This window comes from Saccostrea cucullata, unplaced genomic scaffold (assembly GCF_032062105.1).
Source record: "Saccostrea cucullata isolate Sc308-1 unplaced genomic scaffold, CSIRO_AGI_Scuc_v1 ctg861, whole genome shotgun sequence".
NCBI classification, from domain to species: domain Eukaryota; kingdom Metazoa; phylum Mollusca; class Bivalvia; order Ostreida; family Ostreidae; genus Saccostrea; species Saccostrea cuccullata.
Window position 1 is genome coordinate 613,854 of NW_026935377.1, and position 23,647 is coordinate 637,500.

The window sequence follows — 23,647 nt, forward strand, 5'->3', positions numbered from 1 at the left end:
ATTTGTGAAAGCAAGATCGCTCGCTTACGCGCTAAAACCTAAAGTTGAAAAAGAGTTAGAACGACTTGAAAGTGAGAATGTCATTACAAAAGTTCCGACAAGTGAATGGGCCACGCCAATTGTGCCGATAGTTAAGAGATCAGGTGATATCCGAATTTGTGGGGATTTCAAAGTTACGATAAATCCGCAACTTGAAATAGAGCAATACCCTTTGCCTCGCATCGAGGACATATTCGCTTCGTTAGCCGGTGGACAGAAATTCTCAAAGATTGATCTAAAGAATGCATATTTGCAACTAGAAGTAGAAGAGGAATCAAAGAAGTTTCTTACAATCAACACGCATCGAGGATTGTACCGTTACAACCGACTTCTATTCGGGGTGGCGTCAGCACCTGCGATCTGGCAGCGCACTATTGACACAATATTGCAAGGATTAAATGGAGTTCAGTGTATTCTGGATGATATGGTTATTACGGGTAGGAATGATGCTGAACATCTGGAAAACTTACGTCAAGTTCTACAGAGACTGGAGGAATATAACTTGAGAGCGAATAAATCCAAGTGTCACTTCTTCAAAGATCAAATCGAGTATTGTGGTCATTTAATTGACAAACAAGGATTACACAAGACCAAGGATAAAATTAAAGCCGTATTGGATACCCCGGAGCCAACCAACACCACCCAACTCCGTGCATTTCTAGGGCTCGTCAATTACTATCACAAATTCCTTCCGAATCTATCATCCGTTGCACACCCGTTGCACAAACTCCTGGAAAAGGATGTCAAATGGCAGTGGACCAAAGAATGTCAGGAAGCGTTCGAGGAAGCAAAAAGGTTGGTAACCTCTGATCAAGTATTATGTCACTATGATCCAAACTTACCAATCAGGCTAGCGTGTGATGCGTCACCTTTCGGATTAGGGGCAGTGTTGTCACACGTGATGAAGGACGGGACGGAGCACCCAATCGCGTTCGCTTCAAGAACTTTGAACAAAGCTGAGAGAAATTACAGTCAAATTGACAAGGAAGCTCTAGGTATTGTCTTTGGAGTGAAGAAATTCCACACTTATCTGTATGGTCGCGAATTTACCTTGATAACCGATCATCAGCCGTTAGTGTCAATTTTCAATCCTAGGAAAGGAATTTCAGTAACCTCCGCAGCGCGAATGCAGAGACATGCTATATTTTTGAGTGGATATACGTACCACATTGAATATCGCAATACCAAGCGCCACACGAATGCAGACGGACTGTCAAGAATTCCCCAAGAAAAGGAGGAACTTGAGGCCGAGGAATTAACTGATGTGGCAGATATGTTTACACTCAGTCAAATGGAACAAATATCATGTCTTACGCACCAAGAAATTAGAAGAGAAACGTCTAAAGACAAATGTTTGTCAAAGGTGTACGACTGCATTGTTAATGGTTGGACTGAAAACGAGGATCCAAACCTAAATGCGTACTTTAATAGAAAGAATGAATTGACTGTGAGTCAAGGCTGCATCATGTGGGGATGCAGAGTTATCATTCCACAACGATTTCGGGAAAGAGTACTTGAAATGTTCCATTCAGCTCACCCTGGAATTGTGCGAATGAAACTTCTGACGAGAAGCTACGTTTGGTGGCCAGGAATCGATTTTGAAATCGAAAAGCTTGTAAAAGGTTGTGCTGGATGCCAGAAACATCGCCACAATCCGAAAATAGCGCCCTTACATCCATGGGAATGGCCGTCAGCGCCGTGGAAACGTATCCACATTGATTTCGCAGGACCATTTTTAGGACACATGTTTCTTATTGTCGTGGACGCACATTCAAAATGGCCAGAAGTTATTCCTATGCAGACAACGACGTCAACCAAAACGATAATTACTTTGCGTAATATCTTTGCAAGAAACGGATTACCGGAGCAGCTTGTTTCCGACAATGGCCCACAATTTGTGTCTGAAGAATTTCAAAAATTTATGAAACTAAACGGAATAAACCATATCCGATCAGCACCCTATCATCCTGCAACAAATGGTCTGGCAGAACGTTTTGTTCAAACCTTTAAACAAGGAATGAAAGCCATGGATAAAGAAAATGCGGACATTCATAAGAAGTTAGCAAATTTTCTTCTTACGTACCGTAACACACCTCATGCCACAACAAATGAAACGCCAGCGATGTTATTCATGGGGAGAAACCTTAGATGCCGTTTTGACCTTATCAAACCTGACCTGGGACGAACTGTAAATGATAAACAAATGAAAACTGCTATCACTACCAAAGCAGAGAAATTAAGAGAATTTAACACTGGACAGCACGTGGCCGTTAGAGATTACCGCGGGAAGGAGAAATGGACCAGCGGAGAAATCATTCAGCGCAAAGGACCGTTGAATTACGAAATCAAAACACAAGCAGGAGGAATTTGGAAGCGACACGCCGACCAAATCAGAGATGCCGAGTTCAAGGCCGATTCCAATGAAAATTCCGATGCGGTAATACCAATTATCGACGATAAAGCAGCTGACAGTGAAGCAGGCGAGACGTCTGACCAATCACCGCCGATAATTAATGCGCCGCCCGAACGAAGATATCCGCTGCGAACCAGGAAGCCCGTGGTCAAATTAAATTTGTGAATGGGTATGTGTGTAGCACCGTATGGGTAATAATAATTCCCATGACAGCAATAACTTAGCAGTGGTTGTAGTGCGCGTAGAAACAGAAGTTTCTTTTGCAATCACATTAGTTTTGTAAATAATAGATATGTAGTAAAAGTTATTTGTTGTATATCTTTACAAATTATTTCTTCTTAAGTATTTTCAAAATTAACGGTTAAATATCAATATTATTTTATTTACGTAAAAAAATAAGAAGGGAGGAAATGTTGTGTTTGGATATTTTAAGTGCATTAATAAACAAACCAGTGAACTGTTTACATTAACTTTATTATGGTTTCGGACACTGACTATCAATCCCAGGAATATCGAATTGCATGCTAAGGCTTATACACTGTACACATGTTTAGATATGATTCAGTCTAGAATAAAATGCTAATCGACATAGATGCCTTCTAGTCTCATTTAGTACAACACAAAAATTTCAAAATAGAAATGACTGTTTTTCATCATTTTACTAAAAAAAGATGAATTTCCATCATTATTAAAAATCAATTTAATGACTGAAAATCATCATTTTTAAAAATGATGGATTTCAATCACACCCCTGACTGGTTAAAGTGCTGAATGTTTGTAATACTTGAGATCTGTGCCTTTAAATAGAAAGTTTCAGTTTTAATAATTAAAAATGAAATTTTCTATTTATAGGCAAAAATCTCTTCAGATTTGATGAGATTGAAAGCTTTACATGCCAAACTTTAACCAAGATTACCACCTGAATATACAAAAAAATCTTTACTTCTAACATGTCTAACTATAAATTTCTTAATAAATTCTTAAACAAATCTCTGGCATGTTTTCGAATGGGATTGAGTGGAGGGGGGGGGGGCATCCACGATGCAACACTTACACTATGAAATACCAAATACACAATACATTACTTTTGGTCAGCTGTTGGTCTCTCTATTTTACAAATATCCATGTACCGTCTACAAATTTGGTCATTTTTGTGGTTGTGGATTTATTGATAAATCAAAGAATTAACATAGAACGGCTATAATAAAAAAACAAACTCCCAGGCTAACAAATCACTGCTTATCAATGAAATAAATTTGACACAATCACACATGGTCGATCAGCATGATCAGATGTGAATATCATTCGCCTCATCAGGATTTTTCTACACATCCCAACTCAAACAACACTAATAAAACAAAGAAATGGCTCTTTTACCTTCTTTTGGATGACGAGCTCATCTGGAAAGATTAAATCCTCTTTGTTGTGTTGAAATATTCACAAAAATGTCTGAAAAATATTTACCAGTTTCTATTTTATGCACTTCCTGTGGATGAAACCGGATATAGCTCAAGCGCCACAACTCGTGTTTTCTCAATGGTTCGAGACACCATGACCTTAATTGTGTACGAGAAAAATGGATTTTTAACAGAGCGCTTAGAACCTAATTAATTAAAAAAAAATTCAGTATTTTTTTTTTATTATTGATACCGCCATCTGCATCAACAAACGGTTGCATATATCAAGTATAAATGGCTAAACCAGAGAGAAAAGAAAAACGATTGGTCCAGACAAAACTGTTCTGTCCCATTTACTTAACCCTAGAGTTCACGTGAGGTCAAAACTCATTGATAGAGCGCAAGGTGATGAAAGAAAATTTTGATTTATGTTGTGATACCCCTGTTTTTGAAAATAAAATGGGTCGTAGCAAGATTTCTATTAGACCTAGCCTAACATTTTCGGCATTATGAATTCGAAATTTTTTATCAGTTTTTTAAAATTAATTAATAATAAAGAGGTTATACATGTTATATATACATTCTAATATAAAATGAAAAAAGTATATTCAACACTTTAAATAGGCTATTCATCGGCTAATGTACAAGTCATAATACTGAATGAAAAAAAGGAAATCAGACAATATTTTTTAATTGTACAATTTCTCTTTCTTTTCTTATATATAAACGAAACACATAATTTTTAAAAAGAATTAAGTTTTTGGGTTAGGGTTAGGTTCAAGTTTCTCTCAACATTACATGCGCGGATCTAGAGGGGGGGGGGGGTCGGGGGGTCGGGGGGTCAGGACCCCCCTGGAATTTACAAGGTTAAAAAAATGTATATACTAAAACAAGAACTGTTACCATGGACCCCCTTTGGAAAACACAAAACACAGACACACACCCCCCCCCTGGAAAAAATTTCTGGATCCGCGCCTGCATTATGAACACTGCTGTTTTAATGCATATGACATTATGTATCTTTAAATTTATACGTAATTAATTATTTGGGGAATGTTAAAGATTGAAATGGTGAATTTGCATGCCTATGACTTTTTGTATAAATTTCTGGCTGCTTAATATGCATGTATTATTACATGTAATAAACATCTATAGATATGTTTTTAATGTACAGTATTTTATTATGGTATTATATATATCCACACTCAGGGGATTGTTACGTCTTACCCATTATGACGTCACAATTACAAAGAGTTGATGTCACGGGCACCTGACGTTATTCATATTTCTTGTAAAAAAAAATATGTACCCCCTACCTAATATTATTATTAGGTAGGGTTGTATTTTTTCTATAACAAGAAAAATAAGTAACATCATGTGTCTGTGGTTGGTGTGTCTGTTTTTAGAAAGTCATGTCCGAGTTTTTCAAGCTTATAATAAGAAAGTCCAGGGACCCGTTTTACAAAAGGACCTGCGATTTAAGACCAAATTTAATTATTCGTATAATTTTTTTAATAAAGATTTTACCGAAAATTATTTAAAACTTTTTAAAAGGAATTTGGTAGGATATTTTTACACAAGCAATTTCAAAGAGAAATATTAATTTTGCAAAATATTACAACAGTCTGAAGTTTTTGGTCTTTGTCATAAGTTCTTTTGTAAAACGGGCCCCAGGTCTATCCGCATTTATATACTTTGACTACAGGTACTTGTATTGAAGATAAATTTTTAAGACATAGTATAATAATTATTATACCAATGGGTTAAAATTTATTTCTGAAAGAAGTGCCTGTTACTTTGACACCTGATGCCACATGAACCAATGGAAAATCTCGTTAAAATGTATGAAAAATTATAAGTATAAGCATTGCAAACTCTTTGTACGGACATGACAGTCCTTTAGGTGGCTTTAATCCGACTTACAACAAAACTGGGATGATAAATAATTTTTATACACCCCACATTTGTATGGTTATTTTAATATTATTTCAGTGACAATAATTTTACAAACATACTTTAAAAAAATGTGTAGCCCCCAAGAAGAAAATGCTAATTAAAAAAGCGACATTGAGATTATAATTATCTGATATTAATAAAGATGCCACTATACATTATCATCGCGTAAAGGTTAAAAGAATTGGAGGAGGACGACGAAAAATTATACGATTTACCGGTACTTGAAGGGTCATTGCCAGCCTTCTCACCTGTAATTTTTGTTCTCATTACACTACTGTACTAAATGCGATCATTTACCTCAGGTGTTTTATAATTATAAAATCTGTTAATTTTAAAATCTACAAATTACTAAGTTTAACAGCTAATATCTTTTTGAACACATGCATTAAAAATAAATGGGTACCTTATGGTTGATAAAAAATAATGAGAAAGACCGACCGAATTACTTTTAAAAAAGTGCGGAATGATTTAACAACGCGGAAGTCAAAAACAAAAGACTGCAGACCTATCGACTATCCTCTCCTGCCTGTTTACAACAAGTCACGTTCAAATGCGCACTTACCACGGGTCTCACGAAAAGTGCAAGAGTATAATAATTAACAGCATAATGTGAAGCATTTCTTCACTTTTTTAAATTTGTATCATACATATTTTTTTTTTATTTAGTGGAGCAACTGGGGACATCATTATTAGTGACACTTGTAACCTCTCTCTTTCTCTGTCTTACTTATATAGAATATATACAATATGAAACAAGTTTGAATTAAAACAAAGGAATTTGCAAATGACATGCACTCTTGTACAATGAGAATCGACATGGGAACTAAATTTCAACAACCTATTAATACCTTCATCCTCGAGTGTCTTGAATTTTCTTTAATGAAGTTGCTGAAACACGAATATCAGCAGTCTCGTTTAAAGTTATCATTTCGCAAGTTCCATGGTCGATACAATGACCTTGTCAGCAAATACAAATTATCATTGAGTCAAATGCTCACTGAGGTTTTTTTTTAATACTGAATGATTGTAAGTCCATTATCTATACACTGAATTGTCCACGGATTTCCCGTTGTATACCGACCGATCATGAAAAGGATCAGCACACGGCGAATGTGACCGGTCGGCAGGGGATGCTCACTCCTCCATGGCACCTGTTCCCAACTCTGATGTTTTTGAAAGTCCGTGTTTGCTCTGCTCTTGTTTGTTATTGTATCGGCTAAATTATTCCTCCTCCTCGGTTCTTAATTACAGCATATTTCACACCTTCGTCCTAAATTCGAGGTTAGTTTCGCTTTTGCTGTTAGTGCAAAAGAGGCAATTTGAAGACCGACTGTGGGGATTTCATGTTATTCTTTTTATTTTAAACTATAAGTTTTTTCCACAGGTACTTAAATTGTGGACAGGAACCCCCCTCCCCCCTTCGATATTCAACCCCGGGGCTTATTAGATATTTTTTTCCCACAAAATATATTAATTACACTTATTCAATTCACCATATGTACAATATGAAAAATTCGTCAAAACCCCAAAACAATCGCTCCACAAAAAACCCACTATATACATTATATAAGAGTATAGTGATGAATAAGTGTAATAAATATAATTTGTTAAAGAAATGTCCAATAAGCCCCGGGGTTGAATATCGAAGGTGGGGGGGGGGGGTCCTGTCAACAAGTCCCTGTGGTTTGTTCATACAGCATTTGTACCTCCATGAAAGACTTAATTATTATGTCATACTGTCAAACTGTAGGAGGAGTAGCATTTTGAAAGAATTTCACAGAAATTTCTACTTTTAGTAACCACGGCAGCACCATTCATCGAAATCAAAAACCGATGCAAAGAATTATGTATCTTAGTGTAGTCTACTTGTGTGCCAAGTTATACTGAAATCGGACCAAAACTGTAGGAGGAGTAGCATTTTGAAAGAATTTCACAGAAATTTCAATGTTTAGTAAACACGGCAATACCGTTCATCGAAATCAAAAACCGATGCACAGAATTATGTATCTTAGTGTAGTCTACTTGTGTGTCTAGTTATACTGAAATCGGACCAAAACTGTAGGAGGAGTAGCATTTTGAAAAAAATTTTACAGACAGACAGCCAGACACCCTTTGACCAGTAGAGCTAAAAATTAAGATAGATACTTTAGGCATAAAAGCATGTCAAATGTTGTTGTATGAATGTCGGATTGGTAAAGATGAAACACTTCAATTTCTTGCTATAGCTGAATGGCAAGGTGATATATCTGGATTTAAAATTCTTTCTTTTCATTTCAAATCCATTACACTGATAGCTAACATCGTCCTTTAGATAACAGTGAAGTTGCCGAACTGTACACATCTTAACGAGGTGTTATACAGTAGAGCACAAAGTCTATACAGATATATCTATATGTACTTATCTGTATCTATATGTACTTGGCTTCCAGATGAGGATAAATAATCACAACTTCATATGTAGATAACAAAGATATACCTGTAAATCACCTGATCACAGCATACATTCGGCTGCCATTACTGAAAACAAGGTAAATGGTTTGATTTTTAAAGAAATCTGATATAAAGTAGATTTTTTCATTTTTTTAAAAAAACATATTCACAATTTTAAACTGCTATTATCATTGTTATATATCAAACAGTCGGAATATTCCATATTTTTGCTCAGCTGGATATGTATTTTTCATCTGTCGGTTTGCAAAGTCCAACAAGGTCTTTTGAGACTCCTGTGACGTTTCATATCGTCGATCTCCTGACTGTCGGTGACAATTTGAGAGAGAATTAAGGGACAAAATCCTGAAAAACTCTGACAAGGAAAAATATAAAGTGTCTCCAAAAGCTGCAGTACTGTATCTCTCCGAAAAGATACATATTGACCGACCGGAGAGCTTTAAAACTGTCATCTCAAAATATTACTAACCGAGTGTTCCTAAAATATTTTTTCACTGTTTCCACAACAAAACATTCCTTATAGTTGTTTATCATAGCCTTCCTTGCCCTGAAATTGAGATCATCAAAAATTTTGATTAATTATCCTGCCATTTTGGTTTGCAGGATTATTCGACCCATCGCGCTTCGTACTGATGTAAACTACAGGAATACTTGATAGAAGAGTAAGGGATTTTTTGACTTTTTTTTTTTTTTTTTATAGATTTTTTGCAATTGAGGTAAGAATTTGGAAGAATTAAATCAGAACTGAGCGCATTTTTTGTGCGCAATAAATATACAGATTTTTCAAAGAGTGGCACTGTAGCTCTCCGGTCGGTCAATATGTATTTTTTCGGGGAGCTACAGTTCTGCAGCTATGTAGCTCCCCGAAATAAAAATTCTTGACAGACCGGTACAATTTTTCGGAGACAGTTACAGTTAGCAGCTAAGGGGAAATTAATATGACCCTACTTTTGATAATCTTTAATTAAGCAATGGAAGTTATATTGCCATAGCTAGCAACAACTAGAAGGACACAAGTTGCATCAAATGCAAATTTACAATGCTGTTCAAGTTTTTTTTTTAATCTCTCTCTCTCTCTCTCTCTCTCTCTCTCTCTCTCTCTCTCGCGTACCCTTTGGATTCTTTAACTTTTAAAATATAATCATCTTAGATATTTTCATTGACACATTTTAAACAAAATTTATGGTAAATAACGTTTTATTTGTGAGAACTTCATTTTTGCATAATTACTATAGTATGCGAGGCAATGTGCGCACGAAGACTTCAGTCTCCTATTTAGTATTCAGTCGGATTATTATATATAGAGCAATAATCTCAATTCGAGAAAATCTATCTCAACATTAGCTGCAGAACTGTAGCGTTATGGTTTTATATATTTGTCTTTGACCATGTTATGGTCAAAGACAAATATATAAAACCATAACGCTACAGATCTGCAGCTATCTCAACATCAGTTTATGATTATCTCGCGAAAATAAGATGTCGCTAAAATTTCCTAATCTACATTAATTCAATATATCTAAAATATAACTTGAATCAAACATTTTTTTTTAAAAATCGCACTAATTGATAAAACAGGTAGTGTCTATGGGCAGACTTCTTTGGAATGCAACATCACCGTGCCATAGCGTTACTATGATGCAATTATTCCGTAACGTATGATGATACGATTCCTTATGGAATTTTTACATGGAGATTTGACCAAGGTAAGTTAATGTCGTATTTGTATGCCTTAAACGACAAATAGCCCTAATTGCCTTAGCCGTTGCATTATAGGAATGCCACAAGCATCTGTTGACATAACGGACAATGTCCAGTGATGTGCCGTTTTTTAAAACACTTTGCACTTTTATAATAAAGAGGCTTAAAAGTTCGATTTAATCAAAGAACTTTTTTCCCAATTAAGTGACAAGATCAGCTACAAGTTTACCATAATGAAAATTCGTTGTTTTTCCATTTCACTCTAGAATTATGATGAAAATATTTATTTCATCGCTTTAAATATGGGTTGTTAGGAGTAACGTATGATGCAACGATTCCCATCATCAGTAACGTGCGATGCAAATATTCTTAAACAATTGTATTATTACACCAATATGTTGGATTTCTTTACTAGGACACGTTTCAAAGAAGGGTTAAAAAATTACTCATTTGTCTTCTTTTTATCACAGAATACCAAATGGTTAAGAAAAAAGCAAAACTTAACTACAGAACGGCTAAAAAAAGTACAGCAAGAATAAAGTCATTTCATCTCCTTACCCAACTCCGAAAAGAAGAAATTTTTCTACCCCATTTAAATCCAAAAATCGACATGTTGATACCCTAAACAGACTCACTGCAAAAAGTCCCTAATGCATTATTAGAGAATAATTGGACATTGAGTGAAGCCTATGGTCATGCTTTCAACAATTATTCACCGAAGTATGAGAGAATAATTACGAGAACTGCATTACCATCTGTGCATAAGCTACACTCTCAGTCACCTCGCTCCGTTGATGATATATTTCTTCAACAAGACAACTATCAAAACTTATTCCATAACAAATTGTGGGAATCGTTGCATCATACGTTACTTCTAATACAGAGTGGACTGATAAGCTTTGGGATACAAGTATCAAAGGAAGAACTTTTGAAGTTATTCAAAATCGTTTCATTAGATACGGCAAAATTTATCCTAGGAAATTTCTCCTCTTCGATCATTCCCTCTTCATTCCCTATCAATATAGAAATTATTATGGAATAAGTTCCTACTAGCCTTCCAGAAAGATTTTGTGTTTGACCTGTATCTCATTGTACTAGGCTCTTTACAACCATGAATCGTACAGTGTCTAGAAACAGCAAAAAAGCAATATTTTCTAGAGGGAACTTATCACTTGAAACAAGATCTAAAAAATATTCAAAGTCTTTTTTACAGTCAACTTTATCTAACTTTTGTAATACATTGACCAGCAAATCGTTTTGATAGTAGTCTTGTTGAAGAAATATATCATCAACGGAGCGAGGTGACTGAGAGTGTAGCTTATGCACAGATGGTAATGGAGTTCTCGTAATTATTCTCTCATACTTCGGAGAATAATTGTTGAAAGCATGACCATAGGCTTCACTCAATGTCCAATCATTCTCTAATAATGCACACTGGGGACTTTTTGCAGTGTTTCTGTTTGGGGTATCAACATTTCGATTTTTGGATTTAAATGGGGTACAAAAATTCTTCTTTTCGGAGTTGGGTAAGGAGATGAAATGACTTTATTCTTACTGTACTTTTTTTTCTTTTAGCCGTTCTATAGTCAAGTTTTGCTCTTTTTTTGATAAAAAGAAAGCTATGAGTAATTTTATTACCCTACTTAAAAACGTGTCCAAGTAAAGAAATCCAACATATTGGTATAATATTAAATACGATTGTTTAAGAATATTTGCATCGCACGTTACTGATGATGGGAATCGTTGCATCATACGTTACTCCTAATACCCATGTTAAAAGCGATTAAATAAATATTTTTATCACAATTCTAGAGTGAAATGGAAAAACAACGAATTTTCATTATGGTAAACATGTAGCTGATCTTGTAACTTGATTGGGAAAAAAGTTCTATGAATAAATCGAACTTTTAAGCCTCTTTATTATGAAAGTGCAAAGTGTTTAAGAAAACGGCACATCACTGGACATTGTCCGTTATGTCAACAGATGCTTGTGGCATTCCTATAATGCAACGGCTAAGGCAATTAGGGCTTTTTTGCGTTTAAGGCATACAAATACGACATTAACTTACCTTGGTCAAATCTCAATGTAAAAACTCCATAAGGAATCGTTTCATCATACGTTACGGAATAATTGCATCATAGTAACGCTATGGCACGGTGAACATAGAAGTTGTATTTAAAAAAGAACACGTTTTTTTCTGTTCTGAAATATACTTTTTAATTCACTGTAAACTGGTGTATTAACTTTACTTCAGGGTAACATTTACAAGCGATGGACCCCCGTACCAGTGCCCAGGACGTGATGCGATGTGACCTGTGTGAGACCGCTGTGGTACAGATGCACTGTGATACATGTCTTGTCAACTTGTGTAAGGCCTGTATAGGAGAACACATGATATCTGATCAAACCAAGAAACATGAAATTGTCACATTTCAGTCTAGGAAATCTACCCTCCTTTACCCTCGATGTAAAGTTCATGCAGATAACAGTTGTGAGTTTCATTGTAAGGAATGCGATATTCCGATTTGCTCCGCTTGTATTGTCTCAAAAAAACACAAAGATCATGACGTCCAGTTACTAAAAGACATCCTTGCCAAAAAGAAGGCAGCTATCCAGATAGAAATTAATGAATTGGATGAATCCATCTATCCCACCTACCAGGACATTGCCTCTGATGTACAAAACACAATGAGTCAGTTAGAAAAGGAATATGGAGATCTCTCAATAGCCATAACAAAACATGGAGAGGACTGGCACAGAGAAATTGACAAACTTGTCAAGAAACTTAAAGCTGAAGTTGATGAGATGAAAAACAAAGACTATGAAATTCTTAAGGCACATTTATCAAATGTACAAACATGCACCTCTAAGATAAATGAAGATATTAATTCTCTGCACGAAATATTAGATTCTACAGACATATCTAAAGTGTTAAAATTCCCATTAGACAGTAAGAGATATAGAATGCTTCCGTCTAAATTAAACATAACAATGGCAAAATTTTCACCATTCTCTGTACAGGAAAGGAGCTCAGAAGCGTTTGGAAAAATAATTTCACCAACGATATCATCCGATAACCATGGTTACAGCATAAGAGCAGTACAGGGATCGTTATTAGGTGATGAAAACTCTACTTTACAAAATAAGAGAACAGAAGCTGGATCCTCCCCTCCAGTCAAACAGCTGCTTGATGAACCAGAGACTGTCACCATCATAAACACTGGGTATGGATACCTTTACAATGTGGCCTGTCTTAGTGATGAAGAAATCTGGACAAGTGGACTTGACAGCACCATGAACCTCTACAGCATCAATCAGGGATCACTACTCAAGTCAATTACAATCAAGTCAGGGAACAAACCATCGGGCATAGCAGTGACAAAAAGTGGAGATCTAGTTTATACTGATTACGATGATAGAGCTGTGAATATTGTGAAGAATGAGAAGATAGAGGAGGTGATCAGACTACAGAACTGGAGACCTTGGGGTGTCTGTAGTACCTCCTCTGGTGACCTCCTGGTTATCATGTACAGTGATGATTACAAACAAACAAAAGTTGTCCGTTACTCTGGCTCCACAGAGAAACAAACCATTCAGTTTGATGATAAAGGTAAACCTCTCTATTTATCTGGTGGTGATTATTACAGATACATAACTGAGAACAGGAACCTGGATATCTGTGTGTCTGACGGGGGAGCTAGAGTAGTAGTGGTGGTCAATCAGGCCGGGAAACTGAGATTCAGGTACACTGGACATACTCCTGCTCCAAAGAACAAATCATTCAGTCCACGAGGAATCACCACAGATAGTCAGAGTCACACCCTTACAGCTGATGTTAACAATGAGTGTGTCCACATCATAGACCAGGATGGACAGTTCCTCCGTTACATAGACTGTGGACTGAGTGAACCCAAGGGACTGTGTACAGATACAAATGACAATCTGTTGGTTGCTCAGTATAGAAATAAACAAGTGAGGAAAATTAAATATCAAAATTAATCTCAATTGAAGCTGACTACAAATATGAAGGATACATTTGAGTAAACAAATAAATATTTCTGTGTATTCTTGCACTTTCAATTGGTCAATTAAAATTATTTTATAGTTCACATATAATATGAACAAGAGTGAATACAAAAACAGACACCTGATTAAGGAATCTTTTTCTTTGGAATTTGAGACTGGCAATTAAATTAGAAATGTTCAATTTGTGAAGAGAAAAGAAAAATATTTTTCAAAATATCATAAAGATTCTAAGCACATATTAGCTACAAGGCACTTCCTTTTCTTTACTGACTGACAAAAATATTTGTAATGCACGTTCAACAAATGATTCCACTGTAATGTACTTTAATTCTTTTTTCTGCACAATATTTTAAGTTTTAAAAATGTACATTCCTTAACAAAATATTTTTTAAAAATTCTATTAATTATTAAATCATGTCAATGGTGTTTTTTATACATTAAATTCTTCAATAATCTATTTTTTCCTCTTCTTGTTCTGAAATGTCTGTGTTTTAGATTTAACAGAGTGAATAAGAGAGGATATGCTCTCCGAGTCTGCCTTCCCAGATTTCCCCGAGTGTCCAGTGCTTATATTATCACTCTCTGATTTCCGTTTCTGTCCGCTGACAGTTTTCTGGGTTTTTCCTGACGTCCTTCTCTTTAGTTTCTCTTCAATAATTGCCTCCATTGATTTAGTCTTTTTAAATTCTGGTGCCGACGGATCAATGTTGTACAGATGGGAATCAAAAATGGCGGTAAATCTGTCGTCCTTCACATTTATCTGAAATTGAAAAATTACCTATGAAATCTACATGTATCTGAAACTGATTAATTGTCTTATTATTTTTCTAAAAAAACCATCAATTATATTGATGAAATTTCTTTGAAATCTGTTAATTTTCATGAAATTTAACTGAAACAATTGTATGAAATGAACATGACCTGACTCCATTATACTCGAAAGAGAGAAATTTGTTGAATCAACTCGGGGGAGGGGGGTTGTTAAGGATTTTTCATACCTGAAAATCTCCCTCTGGTTTTTGATCCCCTGGTGATTTCTTCTTTTTGTATGAGTCTTTCATGATTGACTTCAGATTGAAATGTTTACTGTTGTCAGTTTCTTCATCCATCATCAGAAGTTCCAGTTCACCCTGAAAAATTCAAATACAAATATTTACAAACTTAGGTCTGTTTCTTGTATTTTTGGGAGACCATTTTCTTTGAAAAGCCTGTAACAAGATGTTTATAAATACTTTGATTTTTTTATCTCCTGACCCTGACCTTGAAGTTTGATTACTTTTCTAAAACTAAAACCTTGCTCATGACTTTTGAATGAGAAGAGAAAGGGCTTTCTTATTCGACCTTTGTATTACCTGTGGCAATTTCTTTCTAAATATACTATGATTTTTTACCCCATGACCTTAAAGTTTGACCTACTTTTTAAAAAAAATTAAAGACTTAAAATTGGCTATAACTTTTGAGTGAGAGGAGAAAGGGCTATTACATCACCTGTTATTATATCACCTGTGTCAACACCTTTTTAAATACACTCTGATTTGTTTACATTGTGACCCTGACCTTGAAGTTCGACCTACTTTTCAAAATCTTAAACCTTGCTAATGACTTTTGCATGAGAAAACATAAGGCTTTCAAATCAATGTATTGCTTGTGACATAACTTTCTAACTACATTTGTGTCCTTGTCCTTGAAGTTTGACCTAATTTTCAAAATATGTAGATTTTTCCTTATAAGCTTTTTTAAGGGCTTTCATGTTTGACATGTGAATTTCCTGTGACAAGATATCTCCCAGGATGCTTTGATTTCTGATTCCTTGACCTTGACCTTCACAATTGACCTAATATCTTTTTAAAAATCAAATTCGGTGATAACTTCTGAATGACATATGAAAGGGTGATCAAATTTGACACAATATGCCATAAAAAATGCATGTACAGTGAAACCTGTCTAATCAGACATGCACTGGGAGACAAATTTTGTGTCGGAATAGACAGGGTGTCGGATTGCACAGTGTTAAAAACAAGGAAAATACTAAAATGGGAAAGAAATTTAACGTCGGAATTCACAGTGTGTCGGATTATTCAGGTGTCGGATTAGACAGTTTTCACTGTAGATACAACATTAAATGGATCATTGGAACCCTACCTCTCCATCTTTTGTCACTGACTTTGATGTTTTCTCTTTCCTTTTTTTCTTCTTTGTCATCTTAGATTCAGCTAGTAAAGTGATAAGTTTAAAAATGTAATGTTCATCATATATTAATACACACATTATAATCAGATCATCATTTTTAAAAACACCTTTTGATAAATACTTTATACCAATGATTTTAAAAAGAGATAATTTTGAAAGACTTATCCCCCACATCCCCCTTGGAATATACCCAAAACACAACTTGATCAAGATATTCATATGATAAATCTGTATACCAAATGGCATATTTCAGTTTGTGCAACCTTTGCAAAGAAAATAAGTTGAAACTGCTGATGGACCAAAAGACAGACAAAAACAAAACAATGTGCCCTCCTTTCTTCCAAGGAGGGGGGGGGGGGGGGCACAAAAATTACATTTGCATGTCATGTCTCAATTTGAGTTTAATGTATCCATCTCTGAGAGAAATTTATCCTACTAATATCCAGTTCCTTTCAGATCTAAGATATCATACAATTCTGTATTTATTCCAGTAAATATACCTTTTGGTTTTCTGTCTACTTCTTCATCACTGTCCAGACTCTGATTGAAGAAAGGATCCTCGCCTACACCAGCTGGTAGATCGTCATCACTGAAGGCTGCCCTCTCCTCTGGTTCTTTATCACTCGTCATCTGATCAACATCAGAAGAAAGATATGTTTATATGTTGATGGACTATTCTCATGAATACATACTGACTACACTTGAAGATTTAGACTGCTTAAAACAGGGCAAAAGATTTACAAAACAGTCAAAAAGATCTCTCTCTCTCTTACTTTTCTGTTCATTCTTTCTTCTCTCTCTCTTACTTTTCTGTTCATTCTTTCTTCTTTCTTTCTCTGTCTCTTCTCTTTTTTCTTCATCAGATACTGGTCCCATGGAGTCTGGTCTTTTGTCTTTTCTTTATGTTTCACAATCTTCTCTGTTGTCTCTTTTAAACCTTTCAAAGATAATTAATTCTGAGGAATCAGTCTTAATTGCTTTGGGACTATGCACTACAATGTTGACATCTACATAAAGGTTAAAAAGTAAAACACATGATATCCTTGCTGAAAAAACAATTCAGGCAAAATATTTGTTGAAAAACTTTATTCTGCTTACATATGTATAGACAGACCAGCATGCAACATATAGGATGAATGACCAAAATAATCATAATTCTTCCTAAACTATTCCATTTCCTCCACCCTACAATTCAACAAATAATGACCAAGTTTGATAGTTTTTGGTTGCTATGGATACCTGGTTCCCATGTGACCTCCATTTCGACCTCTTTCTTTTTCTTCTGGTCTTTGTCGTCATCTAACGACTAGAGGAGACTGCGGTATTTCTCTATCTGTCTCTCCTCATTGTCATCTTCATTATCATTGTCATCATCAACAACATCTAGTATAAAGGTAAGAAAAATAAATGTAGTTAAAAATGAAGCTGGCCATGTTTAATCATGGTGTTAGTATGTTTTACAATACATCTTTACAGTAAAAAAATCATATAAAGGCTATGAATTAAGGGGGATGTACAAGCCATATTGGATCTAGTCTGGTGTAAAATAAGAAATACCAAGAATGCGCTTAATACTCTACTAAACTAGCCCAAAGATACCCAAAGTGCTAATGCACTAATTACCTACTATTAGAGACCAAAATCAGTTAATAATTAAGTTTATTTTGTTTTAATTAGGAGGAAATTAATCATGTTAGAACTGCGCAGCTACAGCATTCACGAGATGAAAAATGCATTGAATATAGTGTTAGTTTGATTCATTGATAATATGGCTACAACCATTTGTTTCGCGTTTTCCTTGTCATTATCCATAATTCTTGAAAATTTGATTTTTCATATGGGTGTCTTCCTGAGGCCATGTGTTTATTTCGTCCGCCATTCCTCTGTCACACAGAGTTCGAATAGCATTGGTTTTAGAATAAATGCGACCATAATAACATCAAGACAAGAAATTACTAAGTAATAATCATTAGGTTATATTACTTACTACTTTTATTTGTTGCATTGCATCGTCTGATTAATGAAAAAAAGCGATTTTAACCCCACTCCAGCAAATCGGGAAAAACTGTTCTGTTTACAGCTCGAGTTTCCTCGATAATATCATTCCACTGAGCACGTGGTTGGCATGTGCATATATCTGCTGTGGATAGATGAGTTTATTACCATGATTATATTTAATTTTTCATGGAACAAGTCTTGATGATTTGTTGGTTTCATTAAAACTCAAGAAAAAAGATAAAACATGTCCTAAACATATGTGATTACGGAGGGTCTTTTTTCTGTGGCGATAGAAGTTATTTTCAAATGGGGCACTGCAAGGAGGATGCTTAGCATTTAATTTGAAAATGTTAAACAATATGCGGTGCATGAAAAACAAATTGTAATTACATGTACATGTCTTACATTCGAAAAGTTGGTACATGTGTCTATTTTGTTTAGCACTTAGATAGAAAAAATAGGCAGTTATAGGATTTCCTTCAGGCACCTCACATAAATAGCTAGATTGTTTGCAATGAACCACACATTGTATGGAGTAATGTTTGGACATAAAAACGCATCATGTCTCATTATGTTGACAACATTGTAAGCTCTCGCTCATTGAACATACGAAGCTTGATAAAATATATTGAGTTGTTTCTTTGAAATTTAGAAGCAAGCACAATGTTTGCGAAGAAAAGTCCATTGCATACGCTATGTCTATCACGCAAAAAAAATGAGAGGCTAACCCCCCCCAAAAAAAAGAAATCCTATGTTTGTTTTTCAAAATAGTGCTAAAGATTGAAAATTTTTGCATTACTAAGTATGTGATGGAACATGTACTAGCCTTATAAGACAATTTGTTATACAAATATTTGGTTGCCCTCTCTCCCGATCTACTGCCTAGAAATGGCCCGACTCATTTTTTTTTTTACATCCCATTACATGTTTTTTTTTCTTCCGTCAACGAATATGTTTAAAATTTTAGGAATTTTTTTCTCACCTATAAATACGGACCCAATAATTTTTCCCTGAGTTGGGAGGACCACCAAACGTCATTTTCAAGATGGTATAAAATATTTATTAATGTTGATTTTTTTTTCTTTACTCTAAAAAATTGTAATTTTGACAAAAAGGGCAAATAGAAAAAGTTTTTTTATTCATTAAATCTCCTAACCCACTCTGAATGATTTCATTCCTTTTCAAATGTTGCTCCGCTAAAATCAAAATTGTAAATGTTTATTTGACAGAGTATACGAGGGTAGATCAAAAAGTAAACGATATATCTTAGGTATTTGAGAGTTATATTATTGTTGAAATATTCAAGTATTTTTCAAAGTGTAAATTGGAGGTCTTTGATAGCATATTGCTTAATTAAAAACACACCCCTTTTCAAACTTGCAAATATATCACTGGGCAATATAACAAGTATCATATTTAACCATCTGCCTTCCTTCACTAAAACGATCTATCCAATCATTGATTGAATTTGTAGGAAGTCATTTGTCTTAATAAACTATGAACAAATTCTTATATGCTACTTCAAAGGCATTTTTAAGATATACCATAAATATTTTAGTCGTTTGTTAAACGAGTTCCACTGAGGCAACCATTTTTCGTCACAAGTACCTGCATAATGACGTCATTATGAGCAAAACTTTATTCAGCATATGCTATTTTATAGAACTTGTGTTTGGCTATGTGTGCACCAAATTTGTTTCTAATCTGAATTGTGGTTTTGTAGATATAGAGATAGTTCGCGAACTTTTTGATCACCCCTCGTACAAGTAGGTACTAAATCAAGGTCATTCATATCGATTTTATGTGTTTAATTTCTTTGTGTTTCATTGGTGATAATTAAAATTTTGATATATATTATATGTTATCTGTGGCAAACTTACAAACTCTTAATTCTTAACTTTGATGGTGCTCATTTTCCTTACCTGGAATCAAAGAGTTTAAGATTTTTTTCTTTGATATCAATAAGTACATTATTTAACAACTGTTCGATAATAATACTAAATAAATTACTTCAAGCCATACTATTACACATTTTTTCTTTTAAAAGTGTTCATACTATTTGAAATATTTTGCAACTGTAATTCTCTTCTACATTTAAAGATTGTTATGTCCCTCCATATTAAGAATGGGTCTCGAAAACAAAATTCTGTGCTAAAAATAGACCACGTGCTGCTATGCATGAACTACTTTCGTGGTTCTTTAAACTCTTTTTGAAGACAACGATACCTTGTTTTGAACTTGAAATTATCATTTAAAAGTGCAAAATTTAGACATTTTCTCAACAAATCGTTGTAGAGAGAACATTGATGCACATTTTGCATATTTTTTTGGATTTTTTAAGGCTCTGCCGAATTCTGTAGCTGCGCAGTTCTAAGGAGCATATCAAAAGCATTTTTCTGCAAAAGTATAGATTATATATGCACAACATGCATTCAGTTATGCATATTTATTGTATCTTTATCATAAGGACTTAAAATTTCATCAAAATATGATGTATTTTAGCCATTTGAAGAAATGTTTACATTTTGTTCTCACAGCACTAAAGGTGGCCGTACATCCCCCTTAAACATATGAAAATAGTAAATTCAATAAACTTCAAGTAACATTTCTTAGTTGTTTCCATTATAAGAAAATTGCAACAGTAATTTTTCTTCATATTTTTTTGTATATTTTGCTGACTTTTTTTTATAATATATACTGAAAGGAAAAAGAAACGCAGGGTAGCATAATAATCGATAAAAATTTGATCATATGACCGAAAATTGCGAAAATTGGTCAGATGGGAAATTTAGTTACTGTGCATCAAAATCAGTATTCAGAATTACTCAACCGTAAAATTTATGACGTCACGTAGGGAAAACGCTAAAAAGCCTAAAACACGTGCAATTTGATAACGACGTGTTTGTCCACAAATCTTGTTGCATTATTTGATGCATATGAGGTATGCACATCGTATTTCAATATTAAGAGACATTATGAATTTATTGCAATCTTGGAACAGTTTACAGAAGTTCAATGGGGTCTTGTTTTCGAATTGCCTAATTAATGAAAAAAGCAACAACGGTTAACTAAGCAGTCACTTGTAATTTTTCCCCCATAAAACTTTTTAGCCGTTGTCAGAGAGGGTCTGGAGTGGATTTCAATCAACCGTGACGATGACGTTAACGCGAAACAGAGCCATGTTACGAGCGGGTTATTCGTCCTGCCATCTCTTAAAGTGTCACCTTACTACCACAAAAAGAGCCATTTATAGTGTACGCAATTAAAATTATTACATTTATACGAAATTTGAAAGAAAACAATTTCGCAATTTGTTTTTTTGAGCCAGTTAATTTACAGTTGTATTCCTCTCACTGGCGCATGCGCTCGAAGCTTGACTTATTTTTTTGCGTGGTTACCCATGCTAAATATAGCCAGGGTTTGAAAGATAAACACTCTGATGAAATTCCATGCAAAGGAGATATAAAACTCTAACAGATGCACGAGATGGACATTGAAGATAAAGAGAGTTTTCGATTTTCCCTTTTGGGGGGTATCGTCATTTGAGTTTCAATTAACTCATGAATAATTACACAAAATCCTATGAGAATTTGGTTATATCTTTTTGAAAGATGATTTTAAAAGTTAGATAGGAAAACTAAAAAGTATTTTTAAGAAAAACAAATTAAATTCACCTCAAAAAATTACCCTGCGTTTCTTTTTCCTTTCAGTATACATGTATTGGTGTAAAATCTTCTGTACCTCTGTCTTTCTCTTCCTCGGAGCTGGACGGCAGATAAACCCGGAAACCACCTCATTGACATCATCCGTCTTCTTCCTTTGTGACAAGTTATTCATGGTCACTTTGATTCGGTCCTGGTCTGTTTCATCCCAGGTTAAATTCACCTATATTATATTACAAATTTATCACACTGATTAAAGAAATCTAGGCATATGAACTAAGATGATTTCATACCGATACTGTTTTAAATATTAATCTGATACATTGAAGTCTGACCTTTGACGTGTCACATTAAAGTGTGACCTTTTACCTGACACATTATATTAGGATCTGACCTTTGACTGGGCCAGGGCAGTTGAGACAAACAATGAGGGATTGTAGGCAGCAGACATCTCTGTACACACGGACTTAGATTCCTCTGTAAACTCCATGTCGTCTGGTATAAACCTGTCAAATGTATATACATCATATAATATGCATGAAGTCGTGGAGAAACATTTTAAAATCATTTCCCTGAAGATGCATTTTGTGAAAGAGGACTTAGGCTTATTTTTGTAATCCTTGTATAAATCCTTGGATTCATCTGATAGGATACGATTTTATGTTCTCAGTATAATGTATGCCGATCCCAGTCTTTGCGAATCATTTTACTTTTTTTAACTATTTAAAAAAAAACAATTTATATCGTATAATTTGTTTAAATTGTATATTTATGTAAGTTGAAATGCCTTTCGGGACCCCTGATTGGTAATAAAATATCTGTTATTTTGTGCACGTACTTTTGATTGATTAATAAAATATCCTCAGATTTTGTTCACGTATTTTTGATTGGTAAAAATATGCATTTTGTACATGTATTTCATTGATTGGTAAAAAAAAAAACTTGTAATAAACATATGGAGATAACGAACAGTATTCAATCTCAGAACTCCATAAAACAATACAGAATAGGAGCAGAGCAAATACGGGCCTCCGAAACATCAGAGGTGGGATTACGTGCCACGGAGGAGTGAGCATACACTGCTGACCGGTCACGTGTGTTCCGTGTGATGATCAGGAAATAACGGAAAAGTCTGTAGTCAATTCAGTGTACATAAATAATTTGCAAACAAATAGTATGAAAAACGTCAGTCAGCATTTGACTCAATGATAAAGTTTAATTGCTGACAAGGTCATTGTTTCGACCATAGAACTTAAGAAAGGATGACTTTAAACAAGACTGCTGTTATTCTTGTTTCATCAACTTTTTTGTCAATAATTTACTTCTTAGAAATTGTTCATACTAAGAGCATGTTTTTGTGTTTTGAATCAACTGAGATATATAAACTATTGGAATTCTCATGGGTACCAATTTCGCTCCGTTATTGGCAGACCATTTTTGTATTCATATATGAAGCAGAGTTTGTGCAAAATTGTATACATGAAAAGAAGAAAACACTTGCTGTGGTCTTCAACTCGACATTTAGATATTTAGGCGACGTATGTCAATTAACAACAACAGAGATTATAATTATCTCGCCAAAATGAGATGTCGCTAAAATTCCGTAATCTACAGTAATTAAATATCTAAAATATAACTTGAATCAAACATTTTATTTAAAAAAATCGCACTCATTGATAAAACATGTAGTGTCTATGGGCAGACTTCTTTGGAATGCAACGTAGAGGTTGTATTTAAAAGAATACGTTTTTTTTCTGTTCTGAAATATACTTTTTAATTCACTGTAAACTGGTGTATTAACTTTACTTCAGGGTAA

The 23,647-nt window shown here is 34.6% G+C and overlaps 2 protein-coding genes and 1 pseudogene across 2 annotated transcripts in view; 1 reads left to right on the plus strand and 2 right to left on the minus strand.

Moving 5' to 3' along the window:
• Positions 1 to 4,031, minus strand: part of LOC134242610 (hypoxia-inducible factor 1-alpha-like) — a 40,459-nt gene extending 36,428 nt beyond the window's left edge. The window contains exon 1 of the mRNA XM_062724712.1: positions 3,830 to 4,031. Coding sequence (XP_062580696.1) covers positions 3,830 to 3,852 — 23 coding nt within the window. The 5' untranslated portion in view covers positions 3,853 to 4,031. The remainder of the gene's footprint in view (positions 1 to 3,829) is intronic.
• Positions 4,032 to 8,234: 4,203 nt separating this feature from the next.
• On the plus strand, positions 8,235 to 14,207 carry LOC134242643 (E3 ubiquitin-protein ligase TRIM71-like). Its single transcript, XM_062724748.1, has 2 exons — positions 8,235 to 8,333; positions 12,210 to 14,207. Exon 2 carries the CDS (start codon positions 12,227 to 12,229, stop codon positions 13,952 to 13,954), a length of 1,728 nt encoding a protein of 575 aa, XP_062580732.1. The 5' UTR covers positions 8,235 to 8,333; positions 12,210 to 12,226; the 3' UTR covers positions 13,955 to 14,207.
• A 92-nt stretch (positions 14,208 to 14,299) lies between these two features.
• On the minus strand, positions 14,300 to 22,426 carry LOC134242611 (ESF1 homolog; annotated as a pseudogene).
• Between the last annotated feature and the right edge of the window lie 1,221 nt (positions 22,427 to 23,647).